The following is an 18,935-nucleotide window of genomic DNA, read 5'->3' as shown; positions in this document are numbered from 1 at the left end:
GTCTGCTGACTCACTGCTCGCTGGTGGTTGCTGCTGACTAACTCGCCTGCTGCTGAATCGCCGCTCGCTGACTTGACGCGCTATCGATCGCGCCGCGCGGACTGGACACACACACACACGAACACACACACGAGACCGATTACATTACCTCCCCTCCACTCCGTTACTCCGTTAACTCCGTGGGCGGAGGTAACGAGACCGATTACATTACCTCCCCTCCACTCCGTTACTCCGTTAACTCCGTGGGCGGAGGTATCAAACAACAAACACACACACACACAAACACACGTACATACATTTATTTCATACATGTATACATACATGCACGCACATGCCAAATTTGACAACCATTTAAAGTAAAAAATTTGGACATATTTCGAAATACTAACAGCTGCAAACTGTAGTGTTTTATTATAATGAACTCCGAAAGAGTGAATATTGATCTGTAATTTCTAGTTACTTGCTAAATCCGCAGTTACAAAGAACATGTAAAGAACATGAATTCTCTTGAAATGCTCTTAATATGCAAAGCCTATGCATTTCCCCAAATAGATTTTAATATGAAATGGATTAGTTAGTTGAATGGAATGCTGAGCCATGCGATAACAATAAAACATTTTGATTATTATAGTTATTATACATCTGATCGGGTTCACAGAAAACAAAAACTATTTCCTGTTGAAATGACAGGTCAGATAGGTCAGATGTTAACCCTTAACGTGCCACGTTCATGTACACTCGCACACAGCGGAGTGCCCTGTGCATGTATCCTCGCATAAAGTGGAGTGCCAAGTTCATGTATACTCGCATTTGTCAATAAAATCATTGCTATATCCATTGAATTGTACGCATTGAATTGTATGCATTGTATTGCGCACTTGAGTGACTCTATTGTGTAGTGCACACCAAAGTCCTTCTTCTAGGCGTGTTTTTTTGGGGGTGGAAAACATGTGCATTGTAAGTTATATTCCTTTTTTTTCTCTTAAAGCCAAAAATTAATCTGGCACAGGAGGATGAGTACCATGGCACTAGGCTCAAAATCTATGGCACATTAAGGGTTAAATGATGTCTTGATTGTTTGACTTAGAGGTTAGAAATTACCAAAAATGTTCTTTCTGATATCTGACCTGGCTACAAATTCCTTTGCAACATGTCCAATGTCAATTTGGTCGAGGATCTCACTGTGGACGTTGCATACAGCTGTGGTTAATTTTGCCCCTCCGCCGTCCATCAATTTCATTCCGCATTTGGAGTTCACAGGGTTAGAGACCCTGTACTCTAAATGATCGTGACCTACTGTATACGTGTAGGCTATACAGTTATACATACATTTAAAAAAACTCATTTCTCATGCATTATGCTGAAATTGAAACAATCACATTTCTTTCTTTTTTCTTCTTCTTCCTTCTTTCATTTTTTTCTCTTTTTTTTTAATCTTAGGGGGATATTTGTACAGGCCATCCCCCCCTCCTTCAAGAGCGGGGGGGATGCATCCCCCCATCCCCCGGGATTTACGCCCCGGGTAGTATCTAGTACTAGTAATCTAGTATAGTGGTATTGCAATGGGCAATGCATGGGGCAATTTTACTACTACTAGTAGTATTACTTTTTATATTATTCGTTTGGACGCTCCAATTATTGTCGCTTTTGTTCAGTTGTATACCATCAACTAGGGCCTATATCATTGGCATTGCCACATATATATATATACCAGGTGACTAGTTGCAAAAGCAATCACCAAGTCGGCTCCGTAATTGCAAGCTGTTTATATGCAACACTTGTAAGATTAATTTAGCAAAGGGTGATCCATTAGTTATGTTTGCAATGTGTTTGTAAGTAAAACGCATTATTCGTTTATATTTTCAGTCCGATTCATGTGAATTGTATCAGATGAGAATGCCACGTCTGCAGCCTCTGCTTTGACAATGTGACAATGCGTTCTCACCACGTCAATGTAATGAAATGTCTTCTGCTGGCCACTTGCTTACTGGTTTCATGTATTGGTAAGCTTTGTCCGAATTTATCTGATTTTATTTGTGTATTTTGGTAATTATCAATTCATACATTTTAAACAAGATGCACATAAATAAAATATGCAGATGCATAATAACGTGAACATATATATATATATATATTCTAGATTTTAAACTTGTCTTGTAATCTTGCGTGATTAAGCCATGTTGCTATAATCTATATTGAGCCAAGTAATGCCGCTAGAGAGTACTGCAGGCCGTAACTATGACAACATATAGTGTGTTATTCCATGTATTACATGGTGAAAATAACTGATAGTAATGGCAACACCATATTAGACTCGATCTGCAACAATAAATAATGAACTCCATATGACATAGATGGACCCATATAATAATGATGAATTTGTATATTACGGGATGTTGCTATATATATATAAATAAATATATATATATATATATATATATATATATATATATATGCAAGCAAAAAATCCATTTTATTGTGTTCATGATTATGTTGACAATGTATTTCAGGTAGGATCTGTGAAGCCGCATGCAGTGATAGATGTAGGAATGGTGCAACGTGTATAGACCAGGAGGACTCCTTGTCCTGCGTGTGCGCACCGGGATGGACCGGACTCTTCTGTGATCTCGTGAGTTCTGCTTGACGGGGAGTATGGTCCCATCTAGAAAATCGGCGGATATTTTGCTTGATAGATTGTGTGAAGTGGAGTGCTGGAGTGGTTGTATGATGTTGAACCACTGCACTACCCCATATGGATTTAAAGAGCTTTTCACTCGGTGACATTGAGATGTAAAGTTAGTGATGAACAGTTATTATGCTTGAAGTTAAATAATATGCACCTGCTCTTTGATTTTACCCAGTGGTTCGAACAAACTGTCGGATGTCTTGTGATAAACCAGAGTCCAAGATCATTCGTGCGATATATAATCTTCTTGTTTTTTTTTAAACGGGTTTTATTATTGTAGGTCATCGACGAATGTGCGTCGTCGCCCTGCAAAACAATGGAACGTGCTTTGATGGAGTGAACAGCTATGCGTGCCAGTGCGCGCGGGATTCCAGGGTGCGGCGTGCGAGGAAGATGAGATGAATGCAGTCGGGTGCCGGCAGTCTGTCAGACTACGTGTCGTGTGAGAAACACCTATGGAAGCTTCCATTGCAACTGCATCCAAGGTGAGGTGCACATCATGCATATATCTGGCGCTAGTCAGGGTCATGAAATCCAAGGACCGTGTGCATACAGCGTATTATATCGTTAAGTCGTGTCGAATCAGGAAGAACATCTTTATTAATACAATCTAACCTGTGCTAAAAGACAACTCTATATAAGGTACATCTACACATTAAGGGGGATTTTGGCAAATATAGCATCCGGGTCGCTCGTGACACCTTATGCGGTTTGACTACATAACAATACAACACGCGCACAGTGTATATATATAAATCATAATATACTATGTATATATATGGGTCTGTCCATAGTGCAGTTAAAAATGTTGGCTGTAACCAAAACATTGTGGTTTTTTTATCAAAACTATTTCACACAGGTCATTTAGGTCTTATATGTCGGGAAGAATACAGCAAATACTTATAAAATGACATAAAACATGGTCAGATTTATCAGAATTTAAGTCTGAACAGCCCTTTTTCTTTTCAGAATGGGACTTTTCACAGTGTAAAATTGTGACATTTATGATGAGCTTTTTTATGCCAAAATTTTCACCAAAAAAACCGAGTTTATAACTGCAATAAATACCTGTATGTGAAATTAGATATGATCTTCTTTCTGTTCTTGTTGATTTTGTCTGTTTTTATGGCTGCAATTAGTGATTTATGTCCAAACTCAAGGTGCGTTGTGGTCGTGATGAATTCCGTCAAGAAAGTTGATGGAAATGGACTTGTTTTTTTTCACCAAGAAAAACACGATGAAATTAATTTGAAGTTGAATCTTAGTCTTGGGTGTCAATCATTTGATATCAATTCATTGTCCAACAATATTCCCCATCGTCCGCTATGCCGAAGAACATTGCATGTCAAAAAAGTTTTATTTCCCGTTAATGAATCACGGCCACAACAAGCCAATTAATTTTCTCGAATTTTATTTATAACCTTTCTGAAACGAGGTCAGGCAGATCACATGATGGAGTAAAAATGTGCATAAAACGATGCCGTATTACACACATCCTGGAATGCAGCTGCAATGGCGCCCACTTTGAGGTTTCTGATTTCTGTCAATTGTTTTTTGCTTAATCACGACCAAAACGATGCATCACGACCGAATGTTTTTTATCATGCTGATGCCCTAGTTCATGTAGATTATACTTGCCAGTAAAACGATCTATTGCATCTTGATGGGGTATAAGCAATTTGTTATATGCACGAAGCTATCATCAAAAAGTTTGTCACTTTACGCATGAGTCGCGTTTTCTCATTTCTAGCCGTTGGGTCGTGATCTGCTTGACCAATATACGAATGTCCATGCCGTTAGGTGGTTTCAGACTTCTGTTACACACACCACGCTACGCACGCACACACGCAACACGACACACAGCAAATGCGCACGCCACACACACACACGACGGCGCCGCGCGCCATAAACCACACACATCAAACACATACACTACACGCACACACAGAACACCACACATAACACTACACGCACACACAGACGACACACAGCATAATACACACACACTACGCACGCACGCACGCCGCACAGCACACACAACGTGCGCATACACACACAACTAAAAAAATAAGATAGCTTGTTACGACGCGCTATAACGACTTAATAATGAGTGTGACCATTTGTGCCTACTTTATGTAGAACCTACCTAATGTCAAGAATCACCACCGACACAGTCAATAGTCATACCAAAGTTCCACCAAGTGTTTGGTTAATATTGTCTTTCGACTCGATAGCTATGGTTGCTTTCCTTACTACAAATTTGTAGACATCTTCTAAACAGGGCGTTGATATTAACCTTGAAGTCACCATGATATGAGGATGGAACAAGGTCAAAACATCACCACCGTCAACATGTTCAAAAATCACACCGCAACGACCAGAGTCAAAATGTCAAAATCACCACCGACACGGTAACTGTCCCAGAAGTATGCATTGAGCTCATTTATGCTCATTTTTTGTCTACATAAACTTAGAGGAAACTAGGATGAATGCATAGTCATGTCAATTCCAATCAGTCCAGTGTAAGGCGGTCTGTGCCTTGAGGAAAACAATCTGTATAGGCTAGTCAAATCACCACCGCAACGGCACACAAATTATGACTTTTCATAAATTAGTCTGCGACAGTGAACCCTAAACATGTTTTTCCTAGTTTATCATGTTGCGAACTGACATTCAAGCAAAATCCAATTTCTTAATAATATGTCACAAGATTACATTAATGTGCAATATGTTGATGTCAAGAATCACAACCGAACAGTGTTGCTTGGGTGTAGTCATTAGACAATTTCCGAGTTTATGTGCGAAATGTTATGTCAGGCTTATGTTTTCCTGAAAATTTAGGTATTTTTTCTTCAAAGGTAACAGGTTTACACACAAAAATTTCGACTTTTTAAATTTTTATTCCATGTCACACTTATTTGACACTGCACTGTGGAACAGACCCATATATATATTGATTTCACATCTTGTCCACTCAAAGCAGTCTCCAGATGACTCTGCTCGTTACAGTCTTCCTGTTCCATAGCGATCATGTGTTGCAGGCTATGATGGTGTGACGTGTGTGATCGTGACTGTGGTATTTTGCAGGCTATGATGTGTCGTGACCGTGTGATTGTGACTGTGGTATCTTGCAGGCTATGATGGTGTGACGTGTGTGATCGTGACTGTGGTATCTTGCAGGCTACGATGGTGTCACGTGTGTGATCGTGACTGTGGTATCTTGCAGGCTATGATGGTGTGACGTGTGTGATCGTGGCTGTGGTATCTTGCAGGCTATGATGGTGTGACGTGTGTGATCGTGGACTGTGGTATCTTGCAGCTATGATGGTGTGACGTGTGTGATCGTGACTGTGGTACTTGCGCGTATGATGGTGTGACGGTGTTGATCGTGACATGTGGTATCTTGCAGGCTACGATGGTGTGACGTGTGTGAGCGTGGCTGGGTAATCTTGCAGGCTATGATGCTTGACGTGTGTAATCGTGACTGTGGTATCTTGCAGGCTATTGGATGGTGTGACGTGTGTGATCGTGACTGTGGTATCTTGCAGGCTATGAATGGTGGACGTGTGTGATCGCTGACTGTGGTATCTTGCAGGCTAAGCGATGTGGACTGTGTGTGATCGTGACTGTGGTTTCTTGCAGGCTATGATGGTGTGACGTGTGATGTAATCGTGACTGTGGTATCTTGCAGGCTACGATGGTGTGACGTGTTGTGATCGTCGGGCTGTGGTATCTTGCAGGCTATGATGGTGTGTGACGTGTTTAATCGTGACTGTGGTATCTTGCAGGCTATGATGGTGTGACGTGTGGTGATCGTGACTGTGGTATCTGCAGGCTATGATGGTGTGACGTGTGTGATCGTGACTGTGGTATCTTGCAGGCTCGAACGGGTGTGACGTGTTATCGTGACTGTGGTTTCTTGCAGGCTATGATGTGTGACGTGTGTAATCGTGCGCTGTGGTATCCTGCAGGCTAATGATGCTGTGACCGTGTTGAATCGTGACTGTGGTTTCTTGCAGGCTACGAGGGTGATACGTGTGAGGCCCGGGTGAGTGAATGTGCGAGCACGCCCTGTATGTTCGCGGGCACGTGTGTGGACACGCCGGCTGGATACCGCTGCATCTGCAGGCTGGGATTCACCGGCGACCACTGCGAGGGAGTGGAAGAGAGCTGCGGTGCAGACAACCCGTGCAGCGAGAACGCCATCTGCATTCAGAACGATGCCGGTAAGCGCCTCCTAGTGGGACTAATTTCAGCCACTGTCAGCCAGTCACTGTCACAGTCACTGTCACTGTCACTGTCACTGTCACTGTCACTGTCACTGTCACTGTCACTGTCACTGTCACTGTCACTGTCACTGTCACAGTCACTGTCACTGTCACTGTCACTGTAACAGTCACTGTCACAGTCACTGTCACTGTCACTGTTACTGTCACTGTCACTTCAGCCACTGTCAGCCACTTCAGCCAGCTGTCAGCTGTTCTCTCGCTGTCTGGGGGGCATTCTAGAATAGAAAGTGGCAGCTTGTGGTCATACTGGTCCTTATACAATTGAGCTATCCATATTGTGTGATTGACAAGTAGCACTAGACAATTGTTGTTGCGGTAGGGTGATCTAAAATACAATGCTTGGCAAATGAATGCCACATGAAGTTTTCATGCATTTATAAAATACATGTATGAACTGATCTAACTTTACGAATCTAGGAACAATATCCAAGTGGTTGTCGTCATCTTGTCAAGACAGGTTGGGCAATTTCGCTGTTAACCTAACAAATGACTGTGGACAAAATTTTGAGTGAGCTTCTTTTCAATGGAAATAAAATTGAATGAGGAACTTCTTCTAACGATTGCTCGTTATTTGATGTCATTAGGTAAAAGACAATGCTTCTGTAAAGATGGATACTATGGCCTCTCCTGTCAGTACGAAGTCAACGAATGTGCATCGTCACCGTGCTACAATGGCGCTACCTGCTTTGACGGGAGCGGAACATATCGATGCTATTGTCCTCCAGGTTAGCCGGCTCTTTATTCACGATTGTTCTTTTTAAAATTTCTATTCTACTTGCCTTTACTTGCTATTCTTTACTTTCTTTTCAGTCGATTAACGATTAATATAGCAAAATAGTTTGAAACTGTTAGCAGCGTCCCCATGTTCGTGTCTTCCCTCCTGTGGTTACCTCTCTCTACTATGTAAAGATAACATCCTAATATCGCTACTCGTGTGTAAACATGAACATCCACCCTCAGGTTACACGAGTGCCGACTGTTCGGTTGACATTGACGAGTGTAGGAGCGCCCCCTGTAGGAACGGTGGCACGTGCGCGGAGCCCGCAGTGGGAGAGTTCACATGCGAGTGCGCGGCAGGCTGGACTGGCGCCACCTGCGGGGATAACGTGGATGATTGCGCGGCGCGGCCGTGTAACGTGACGCACACACGGTGTATCGATGTCGTCGATAGCTTCAGGTGCGTGCCTTCTCATCCCCCTGAATCACTGCCATGTGCGTGCGTGCGTACGTGCATGCATGGTTACGTGTGTGGGCGTGTGTGCGTGTGTCAGAGGGAGAGAGAGACAGTATTAGAGTGAGAGAGAGAGAGTGAGTGAGTGAGTGTGCGTGTGTCAGAGGGAGAGAGAGAGACAGTATGAGAGTGAATGAGTGAGTGTGCGTGTGTGCATGCGTATGCCGGTCTGTGTCCCGTTGCTAACATGCAGAGGTTTGTTGCAGGTGTGTGTGTCCCGATGGATTCGCAGGACCACTGTGCGACACACCAATAGACTACTGCGTTGACCTTTCTCCGTGCATGAACGGTGGCACATGCCTGACAACTGCATTAGGATCTTACTCCTGCAGGTTTGTAGCTTTGTAACCAGGTTATCGGTGCTTAGTTAATCTCTAATATTATTTGCTGTGATTGATCAATGCATTTGTGTTACTATAATCTGTGATTGGTCTATCTATGTTGTTATCACTTGTGATTAGTCCGTCTATGTTACCATTGTCTATGATTGGTTTCTCTATATTATTATCTTCTGTGATTGGTTCATCTATATTTCCATTGTCTATGATTGATCACCCTACATTATTATCTTCTGTGATTGGTTCATCTATATATTAGAATTGTCTGCTTGCAATGCTAAAAGTCTACACCTAAACGGATTGTTGGAAAAAATGTTCAAACAATCAAAAAATGTTCAAACAATCATTGTTGGAATTTCAGATTGTCTATTCATATTTTTGTAAAATAGTGATAATCTACTGTTGATGATATGTGGCTTCATTGGTTTGTTATTATCAATAAATAGAATAACATGATAGAGGCATGATGACAAGTGAACATTCATGGATGTGAGTGTACTGTATAGCATCTTGTGTTGCAGGTGTCGCTATCCGTACGATGGTGAAAATTGCGAGGAGGACGTCGATCCGTGTTTTACCTCCATCTGTGCCAATGGTGCCACCTGCAATAACAATCCGCTATCACCACGTGGTTTCACATGTTATTGTCCACCAGGATTCATAGGTTTGTGTTCTCTTCTATTGTCAATTATTGGATCACGTCAGAAACATGAAATTATCACTGGCCAGTGGTCCCTAGCGGATGTAAAAATGTAATTGGGCAGGAAAAAGTTGGCTCCAGCAAGCAATTTTTTACTTTCTCACTTGTCAAACCAGCAGTTTTCAGTAATTTTTTGTCTCCAGTCTCAAAAATAACTATAATTTATTGTTAACTACTGACATTTATTGAGTTAAGTTGCATTTGTCCTAGGCAATTGTCCATTTTCATGGATGGAAAATCGCCTGGGCTTTTGGGAAAACCATGTAGTTCCAACATTTATTACGTGACTGGCCACAATTAAAAAAATATTTGTTTGCCTTCACCCGACCCAGGCTGAAAGGTTTAGGTAGGTAGGTAGGCTTCTTTTTTTGAGGGGGGTCTTTTTACAAATTCAGCATGGTGTCTACATGCTCGGGTGTGCCTGTGTGGAGATACGTTTTATGTTGAATGTTTGTTTTGTTTGGTACATATAGTGTATTGCCTACAGATTTATATAATGTACAGTGATACAATTTGTAAAAAAAAAAAAAAAAAAGAATGGGAAAGATCAATAAAAAATGTTGAGTCGGCCCCTTTTTGGCGGGTCGGTTGGGCGAGGGCAAACAAACAATATATGTAATATGTTTATTACATGACTCTACATCTTTCTCTCTCTCTCTCACTGAAGGTGACACTTGTGAGATAGACGTGTTTGACTGCTTATCCTCACTGTGTCGCAATGGAGCTACGTGTATAGAGGGCGCCGGTGGGCAGGTGTTTTGCGCGTGCGCCGACGGCTATGAGGGCGAGCGATGTGAGAGCAGGGCGACAAACTGCAGTGGCGCCCCCTGTGCTAACGGCGGCCATTGCACGGCGACTGACGTCGATCCAGGTATCTGGTTGTCTGCATATGTTTGTATGCCTATCTATCTAGTGTCGCTTTGCCTGCGCAACTGATTATTATAATATATATATATAAAATATGTAAATAGATATAAATATATACTATCTTGGCACTGAATTGGCCTTATTATCCTTATTATATTAATATCTTAATATCTGATAGTTCAATGCTCAGGTTGACCAATATGGCAGTCAAATGGCATCACACAATTCTTACAATGTGCAAATAATATATTATATATAGATGTATAATCTGTAGATCTGTGGTCAAGGAGTGCAAGAGTTGGGTTGGGAACGGGCAGGCCATTTTGGTGGCTTTTTTTTATCTAGACATGAAAATTTCGTGTCTATCGGCTATTTGCTGATAAAGACACTTTACGATGCATAATTAGAACTGCCTAGCATTGCTTTTGCTACATTTTATTTGATTCTTGTCGTATTTTCATTGTATTGCTCTTAACCATTTAGTAGATCTGTGTGGGTTGGCTGCCTTTCCACAGATCCTTGGTCTTACTTTATTGATAGATCATTGCGTAATGAATCTGTTTTAGATCCAGTAATTTGTTATTGGTAGTCAGATCAAATCTGCTTTCACGGTTGCAACATAAGTTTATGTGTTTCTCACGCGCGATTTGTGCGACAGGCTACGTGTGTGAGTGTCCACCGGGTTGGGAGGGCGCCACCTGCCAGCGTGACGTGAATGAGTGCAAGATGGCGTCACGTGCAGCAATGCGTCACTGCGTGAACACTCCGGGTGGCTACGCGTGTCTCTGTCGCCATATGGACGGGTCAACACTGTGAAGTGGACATTGAGGAATGTCATGGGCATGCCTGCATGTATGGGCAGCTGTGTGGAACAGCAAGGTATGCCATGCACGGGCGGTCTGACATATACTGTAGTGTTGCGAATCTATGTATACTACTGTAACATGTATTGTGTAAGACTATGCTTAACAGCAAGGTGCGAAATACATGTAATCTAATGTATACTGTATAAGCTGTATATTTCGCGGTGGTTTAAGTTGTTACGCGCGAGATTCGCTCCCCGACGGAAACAGAAAACACAACGAAATCATTCGTACCAGAATAATACACGAATAATAATAATCGAGCCCAGACGCCGGAATTACCCACGAAAGTGTCGCCGAAATTGTCGTCATGGGAGCTCTGAATTCGCAAATATATCTGTACCGCGAAAAATACGGATTAAATACGTAATCAGCGCAACAGCAAGCTTATGATATACATCGTTTACTTTAACACATACTCTTGTGTAACGGCAGAGAAATGACATTGTTTAATCTAACATATACTCTGTCTAACTGCAAAAGAATGAAATATATATATATATATTATATATAGAGAAAGACTAGAAGAACTAATACAGTAGCTTCATTATGTGTTAGGTTAATCTAACATTTACTCTGTGTGACAGTAAGACTGATGTTTTCGTTTATTCGTTGGTTGTTGTGCAGGGAGGGACTACGCGTGTGAATGTCTGGATGGATACACCGGCTTGAACTGTGAGAGTGAATTGGATGAATGTGAGAGCAGCCCCTGTAAGCACAACAGCACCTGCGTGGATGGTCTGGCTTCATACACCTGCGTGTGCGCAGCATCATTTGAGCGAAGGTGTGTTTTCGCGTTGTTTACAGGTTGTGTTCGTTGTTTACAGGTGTGTTAGTTGTTTAACAGGTGTGTTTGTTGTTATCAGCGGTGTGTTTGTTGTTTAGCATGGTGTGTTAGTTGTTAGGCTAGGTGTGTTAGTTGTTTATGGTATGGTTAGTTGTTTTTACAGGTGTGTTAGTATGTTTATAGCGTGTGTTAGTTGTTTTATAGGTGGATGTGTAGTTGTTTACAGGTGTGTTTGTTGTTTACAGGTGTGTTTGTTGTTTACAGGTGTGTTAGTTGTTTACAGGTGTATTTGTTGTTTACAGGTGTGTTTGTTGTTTACAGGTGTGGTTAGTTGTTTACAGGTGTTTTGTTGTTTACAGGTGTGTTTTGTTGTTTACAGGTGTGTTTGTGTTTAGCAGGTGCTGTTTTGTGTGTTTACGAGGTGGTGTTTGTTGTTATTACAGGTGTGTTAGTTGTTTATAGGTGTGTTAGTGTGTCTGTGACGTTGATGTGGAACAGGGTGTCTAAGTCTTCTGTAAGCTGCTGTGTAGGTAGTGTGCTGTTCATGTGGGGATCTATGTGCATGACTACTTGACTTCACATGCACAGAGTTCAAAAGTTCAATTTGAATTTCAATTTTACTGGCAAGAATCAAATACAAGACTTAGTGTAGCAAGCCTGGGAGGAACTGCATATGTCATCATTGTAGGCTCTAATACAGTGGTGGGCAAACTTTTCAGAGCGAGTGCCGCATCAGTGGGCCATGAAAAGTCAAAGGGCCGGCACCTAGTTTAAGAATCGGGAGGCGGTGACGCTCTAAGATAATACGTGCGTTTCGCCTCAAGGGCGCCATCTCTGGACCATAATTAGCTGAAATGGCATTGCAGAGCGAACCCAGAGACAATAGAACACTAATCTGTATGACACTGAAAAAGTCAGCCTCGGTTCAAGCACAAACATGTTGACTTTCACAAAAATTTATTGATTTTTTTAATGTTTTTTATTTTTAATTTGCTGCAGGCTTCCGCGGGCCGCACAGAACCCCGTAGAGGGCCGCATGCGGCCCGCGGGCCACAGTTTGCCCACCCCTGCTCTAATACTATGTAATGCAAGGAAAAACTGACTTTGTCATTGCTGTGTAATGTTGTTGTGCAGGGCAACACTGTGAGAATTCCGTAGATGCATGCACCAGTAAGCCCTGCCTGCGTGGAACCTGCCTCTCACTGCCTGACGGCACCTACAAGTGCTCCTGTGACTGGGTAAGAGTCAGAAACTGCAGAAACAGGCGCAAAGCATTTGTGTGCCCTCATGAACTTAATTCCATTTGTAGTCATAAGTAGATTTCCATCATGAAACAATAAGCTTCCACCATAAGCTGCAATACATCGATGGTATCAGTAAATGCTCGAAAAAACCATTCTGAGCCCTTGCAAATGGTATAATAATGAAGTGATTTCTGGATTTTACAACAGCAATCGCTGTCGAATGTTTATGTAGCGATTTTGCAAGTCTGCATGCAGAAATTTCATTCTTGTTTTATCGACCTTTCATTTTTTTCCATTTTTTATAAAGCACATCATAGTACTAGTCCAAAAGTATGCTGAAAGAGTGACAAGTTGTTTTTTGGGAGGAAATAAAACTAAAAAGAACCTGATAAGACTGCGACAAGTCAAAACTAGTTCTTCCCTAACTATAATTGCTAATGTTGCACGAACTATTTTTGACATTTTTTTATTTTTAACCCAGTAGAACAACAACCTATAGTGTCTACCCAGGCCCCCTGTTTAATTTCTTATCTGCCAACTTGATGAGTTTAGGTTATAAGGTGAGTAAATTATAACGTAGGACAATGCATGATATTTCACGGCTATGGATGGAGGTCATACACTAATCACTAATCGATTGGTCGTTGCTCTGCAGGGGTTCACAGGTCCGGACTGTGACACAGAACTACTCGAGACGTCAACCTATGTGGAGACGAGCAGTGAGGGTGACAATGACAGTGACAGTGGTAGCACGTGCGAGCGGGGCTGCGTCAACGGAGGCACGTGCGTGATTACTGCCACGGGGGCTGCGTGCCACTGCACCCACGATTTCACTGGCTGCGCTTATGTGCTTTTATCAAGCTTATATTGCCTTTGTTCAGAATTTGTCTCTCTATGAAACAAATACTGTCGTCAGCTACATGCTATTTGTATCTCGAATTACATTGCCAATAAAGATTAATTAATAACATAATAATAATAATAAGTATGTAGATAAATAATAATAGTATGGGTAGCGTCACCCGCTGCATGAGGGAGGGGAGGAAGAAAGCGAAGGGGGAGAGGTACCTATGGGCTGAGCTTCATTTGTGGCATTGAGGGAGGGGGGGGAGCCGAAAGAAAAGTAGGGGGGAGGAAGAAAGGTAAGGGGGAGGGTGGGACCTATGGCTAGCCTTCAGTTGTGCATTGAGGCGAGCGGGGAGGAAGAAAGTAAGGGGGAGGAAGAAAGAAGGCGGGCGGAGGTGGGTACCGTATTGGCGTACGCCTTCAATTTGCCGGTGCATGGAGGGAAGGGGAGCGAGCAAAGGAAGGGGGGAGGCTGGTACCTATGCGCTAGCGATCACCCGTTGCGATTGAGGGAGGGGGGAAGAAAGGAAGCGGGGACGGCTGGGACCTATGCCTAGCTTCATTTGTGCATTGAAGGAGCCGGGCAGGCAAGAAGGAAGGGGCGGCGGATGGTAGCCTATGCGCTTAGCCTCACCCGTGCCGTGAGGAGTGGGAGGGAAGAAAAGGAAGGGCCGGAGGTGGTACCTATGGCTTAGCTTCATTTTGTGTAGTGGAGGGAGGCGGGGAGCGAAGAAAGGAAGGGGGGGGTGGGGTTACCTATGGCTACCTCACCCGTGCTTGAGGGAGGGGCAGGAAGAAAGGAAGATGAGGTAGGTACCTACGGCTAGCGTCACCCGTGCGTTGAGGGAGGGGAGGAAGAAAGGAAGATGAGGTAGGTACCTACGGCTAGCCTCACCAGTGCAGCGAAGGAAGGGAGGGGGAAAGGAAGGGGGAGATGGGTAGGTATAGCTGGACTGCAGTGAGGGAGGGGAGGGTGTGGTCAGTGAGTATCTTCTGCATAGCAGATAGTTGACATACATGTGCATCTCCTCGTTGACAGGTGACAGCTGTGAGCGTGTGCGGGGATGCGCGTCTAGCCCCTGCGCAAACGGCGCCACCTGCATTGACAATGCTTCCGTCGCCCCGTGCGCAGACGGTGGCTCCACCTGTGTGGATACAATTCCGGGTGTTGTTGGCGATGAAGATTTTTACTGCAACTGTTCAGAGGGATACACAGGTGTGGATGTTATCATTGGTTGTATGTGTTAGCGTAGTATAGTCATAGGTAATAACCTAGTTTATTGTCAGCCGAATCGTGAAGGAGAGTGTGAGAGAGAGTGAAAGAGTTGTGTGTGTGTGTGAATGTGTGCGTGTGTGCGTGTGTGTGTGCGTGCGTGTAGTGCGTGCGTGCGTGCGTGCGTGCGTGTGTGCAAGAGAGATAGAGAGATAGGAAGTTAACGAGAGAGCAGGAGAAAGAGGTCATGAGAGCGAGAGAGGGCTACAAGGAGAGAGGTTTTGCTCTTGTAGATTGCATTGCCTCGATTCTCACGTTGTTGTATACTTAAATGTATTGTATTTTATTTAAAGTAATAATCATAAATAATTGTATACGTCATGCAGGTGCGTTGTGCAGTGAAGAAGTGTCTGTGGATTTCTGCGCGGTGGGACCCTGCGTTCATGGTGACTGTGTCAACCTAAATAACTCTTACAGCTGTCTCTGCTATCTGGACTTTAGCGGTGAGTCTTATATGCAGGCATGAGAATCTTCCATGGATTTCCAGTTATTTCCCATTAATCCTTGTTGCAATCAATATAAATCCATTGAAAATATTTGGGGGGTGATTCCTATTGTATAATATGCAGGCATGCAGCATGCCGTCAATATTTCCGACTGTGTCCAAAGGCCAGTAACAGGAAAATTAATTTCATTTTAATCGGGTACTATTTCGGGAAATTTAAGGATCTTCATAGTTTCGGATTCTCGTGCCTGTATGTGTGATATGCGTGTATGTGTGGTTACTCAACAGCAGCTGCATGTGGATCTGATGCGTCAATAGTTGCTGCAGATGCATGTGGAATGTTTGCTGCTGTGCACTGATCAATAAATCTAATAAAGCTATGACACAACGAAGCGTAAAGGCGCCGCCTGTCTGTGTAGATATGCGTAATTATTTATTTATTTTTAGTTGAGTAGTAATTTATGAATGTTTTCTCATAAAATGAATGCATGCTGCGGTATGCGCTGGAAACACCTGGGGAACATTTCGACGGTGCGTTGTACGGCACCTCGTCAGCTGCGGGTAAGTTGCCAAGCGTTTTACGTAATTTATTAGCATGATGAATCGCACTCTAGAACTCGGCCTCGCTGCGTACGCCGATAATAGGTTTACGCAATTACTAAATAACTGCGTTGATAAATTGCAACTAAGCAACGTCGATTGCGTACACAAGATTTACGCAATAATTTTGCGTAGGCCTACGCAGGCTTTGATGAATCATGATCGAATCTACCCCCTGGACCCACCCGTCAGTGCAAGCGCACACGTATCAGAGAGTCTACAGTTTCCAGGGGCTGTAACAGGGGGGTCCAGGGGGTCCGGACCCCCCCCCCCCCTGCTCGCGCAGAAAACGCATCTTGAGGGGTCTAATTTCAAAAAGTTGCTGGTGTACAGCCCCCCAGACCCCCCTTCGCGTGCCTTTGTACACGCTCCTGGTTTCGCCCCCACTAAGAAAATACCCTGGCGCCGCCCCTGAACACATGTGTTGTATATATCTATGGTCCGTCTATGTTAACATCGTCTATGATTGGTTCCTCTATACTATTATCTTCTGTGATTGGTTCATCTATATTTCCATAACTGCCTATGATTGATCACCCTACAATATTATCGTCTGTGATTGGTTAATCTATATATTAGAATTGTCTGCTTGCAATGCTAAAAGTCTAGACCTAAACGAACTCCATTGTTGGAATTTCAGATTGTCTAATCATATTTTTCTAAAATAGTGATAATCTACTCTACTGTTGATTGTCATATATCATATGTTGCACTACTTTCTTACGCGTATGGTCACGTCTGTGTACTGGGTGTAAACAGTCGGCGCGGAAGGTTTACCCGGCATGTTGTAATTAACCTAATGCGTTTACATAATGCCTTCTCGTGCCACACGGTCCACACCTACCAAGCTTTACATGGTGGCAGAGGTAAACCAGCCGTGAGCGCAAGAGTGACTGGTGAGTCGGATTCATGTGTTTTCCCGGCATGCACACGGCATATTTGACAACACGTGATTTTCGGCCTGCCTCGCGGCTGTTGACGAGTACAGTGCAAGTTACACGCCGCTGTGTACACACGCGAGCGACTCCGTGGTGCAGTCAGGATTTACACACCGATACAACGGATGGCAGCACTGTCCAGCAACACCGGCGCGCCGCTGTGCACAGGCACTTGAAGCGTTTCAATAAAATATAATGCTAAATAAATACGAAATCTATTACTACCAATCTTAATGTTTATTGGTTTTTTGGACCCATGTTCTCTATCCTCGGGGCCCATGGCGGCAGCCAGTGTTTTTTTCGTAGATGAGCCACATTAAGCATTTGGTGGCCCAAGGATTCAAGATTGAAGGCCGCGGCGCGGTTCAATGATAGAGAACATGGGTCCCAATAAACACAATGTCATTTACCATTCAATATAATATATATTAATGCAATATATAGGTGTAGGGTTAGGGTTTAGGATTAGGGTTAGGGTTATAGGTTTAGGCACATTGGTTTCATTGGGACCCAGGTGCATGTTCTGCTATCCTTGAACCGCGCCATGCTCACGCCGGCTGCACTGTCCACAATGACACTTTATATATATAACGGAATACGCAGGTAGGAAAGCGGGCTGCCAAAATTCGCTCGACGCGTCGCCTTGATTTCACGCTCTCGTCTAATAACTTGTATATACCAGTCGTCATGTTACGCTTGACTGCGTTCGCTACACTGACGGTGGGTAGACTCTGTCTGCGACGAGTAGGCCCTAGCGGCCTGTTACAGCAGGAGCCGGTAATCATTAACGTTGGCTCTCACAGCACGAATACACATCCAACAGCTTCCATCTTTGTTCTATTTCAAGAACAGTGTTCACTTGTTATAAAAACACTGTCGTAACCGAGCTGTGTCACGCGACTAACACAAGACTGACGAAATTCTCACGTTTGCTTCCCTTGCCCAGCTTATGTAAATGGCTGCCAGAATCGGCGAAACACCCGCCTGCGCGCGCGTGGATTTTTTTCCTAGGTCAATCAAGAACATAGGGCTCTAGTGAGCGTTGCTACTTGGTTGAGCTTGTTTCCGTCGCTCAATGACGTCACAGTGTCGTCATATACATAGACATCCACAATTTTCAGTTCCGATGTTACAATAACCTAGCTGCGCGAGTACAGCGCGAGCCTCAAGTATGAAAGGTCGGTGGATCGAATCCCATCCGTTTCTAATTATTTTCCTATTTTCTGTATTTTCTATCTTTACGCGTTAACTTTTTTCCAATCTTTGGCCCATATCTTGTTATTTTGCAGGTCTGTGCGCTTCAGCAGCAGTGGTGTGATATTCGACGATGCTATGTTGCTGGCTGGCGTGGCGCAGGTCGAACTTCATTCACCAGGAGTGCGCTTCAGTCTACAGCAGGCTTTCACCGGATGTCTCAGGTGGGGTGTAATTATCTCCGCCAGGGGGGCTTGGCGAGGTTATGTTTTCACCGGCGTGTGTTTGGTGTTCGGTTTGGTGGGTTCGTTAACATGCGCCGGTTTCAGTGTTCATCTTCGCTAGGTGCGCTGGTTGTAGGACTTACAAACACGCAACCACAGGCTAAGGGCAACACAGTCCTCCCTACCTGCACGCTCGCACTAATCCGGATCCAGATTAATTAATTAATTAATTACTTAATTTTTCCACTTAATTAATTACATTAATTAATAAAAAATCCACATTGAGAGAATTCAGCTGCCTTGGGCGGAGTTGTGCTCTCCGAGTGCTCTAGTGTTTGAAATAAGTTCATTAGATTTCGTTGAAAAACTACATCCTGATGAGACTTTACCCGAGAAAGATCGAACATTTT

At 43.5% G+C, this 18,935-nt stretch overlaps 2 protein-coding genes across 2 annotated transcripts in view; both read left to right on the top strand.

The window, feature by feature from the left end:
- The first annotated feature begins 3,092 nt into the window (after positions 1-3,092).
- On the top strand, positions 3,093-15,590 carry LOC106810095 (fibropellin-1-like). Its single transcript, XM_014813368.1, is given in 14 exon segments — positions 3,093-3,171; positions 6,706-6,912; positions 7,560-7,700; positions 7,936-8,152; positions 8,413-8,538; positions 9,066-9,208; positions 9,912-10,115; positions 10,770-10,899; positions 10,901-11,022; positions 11,602-11,749; positions 12,891-12,999; positions 13,661-13,841; positions 14,891-15,067; positions 15,451-15,590. Coding segments are annotated over 13 exon segments (1,989 nt in total). The 5' UTR covers positions 3,093-3,171; positions 6,706-6,761.
- Positions 15,591-16,981: 1,391 nt separating this feature from the next.
- LOC106810094 (fibropellin-1-like) overlaps positions 16,982-18,935 on the top strand; it is an 18,749-nt gene continuing 16,795 nt past the window's right edge. The window contains exons 1-2 of the mRNA XM_014813367.1: positions 16,982-17,046; positions 18,397-18,522. Of these exons, the coding sequence (XP_014668853.1) occupies positions 16,982-17,046; positions 18,397-18,522 (191 nt within the window). The remainder of the gene's footprint in view (positions 17,047-18,396; positions 18,523-18,935) is intronic.

Source organism: Priapulus caudatus, unplaced genomic scaffold (assembly GCF_000485595.1).
Source record: "Priapulus caudatus unplaced genomic scaffold, Priapulus_caudatus-5.0.1 Scaffold410, whole genome shotgun sequence".
Lineage (NCBI taxonomy): Eukaryota > Metazoa > Priapulida > Priapulimorpha > Priapulimorphida > Priapulidae > Priapulus > Priapulus caudatus.
This window is presented reverse-complemented; position numbering and strand designations above follow the sequence as displayed.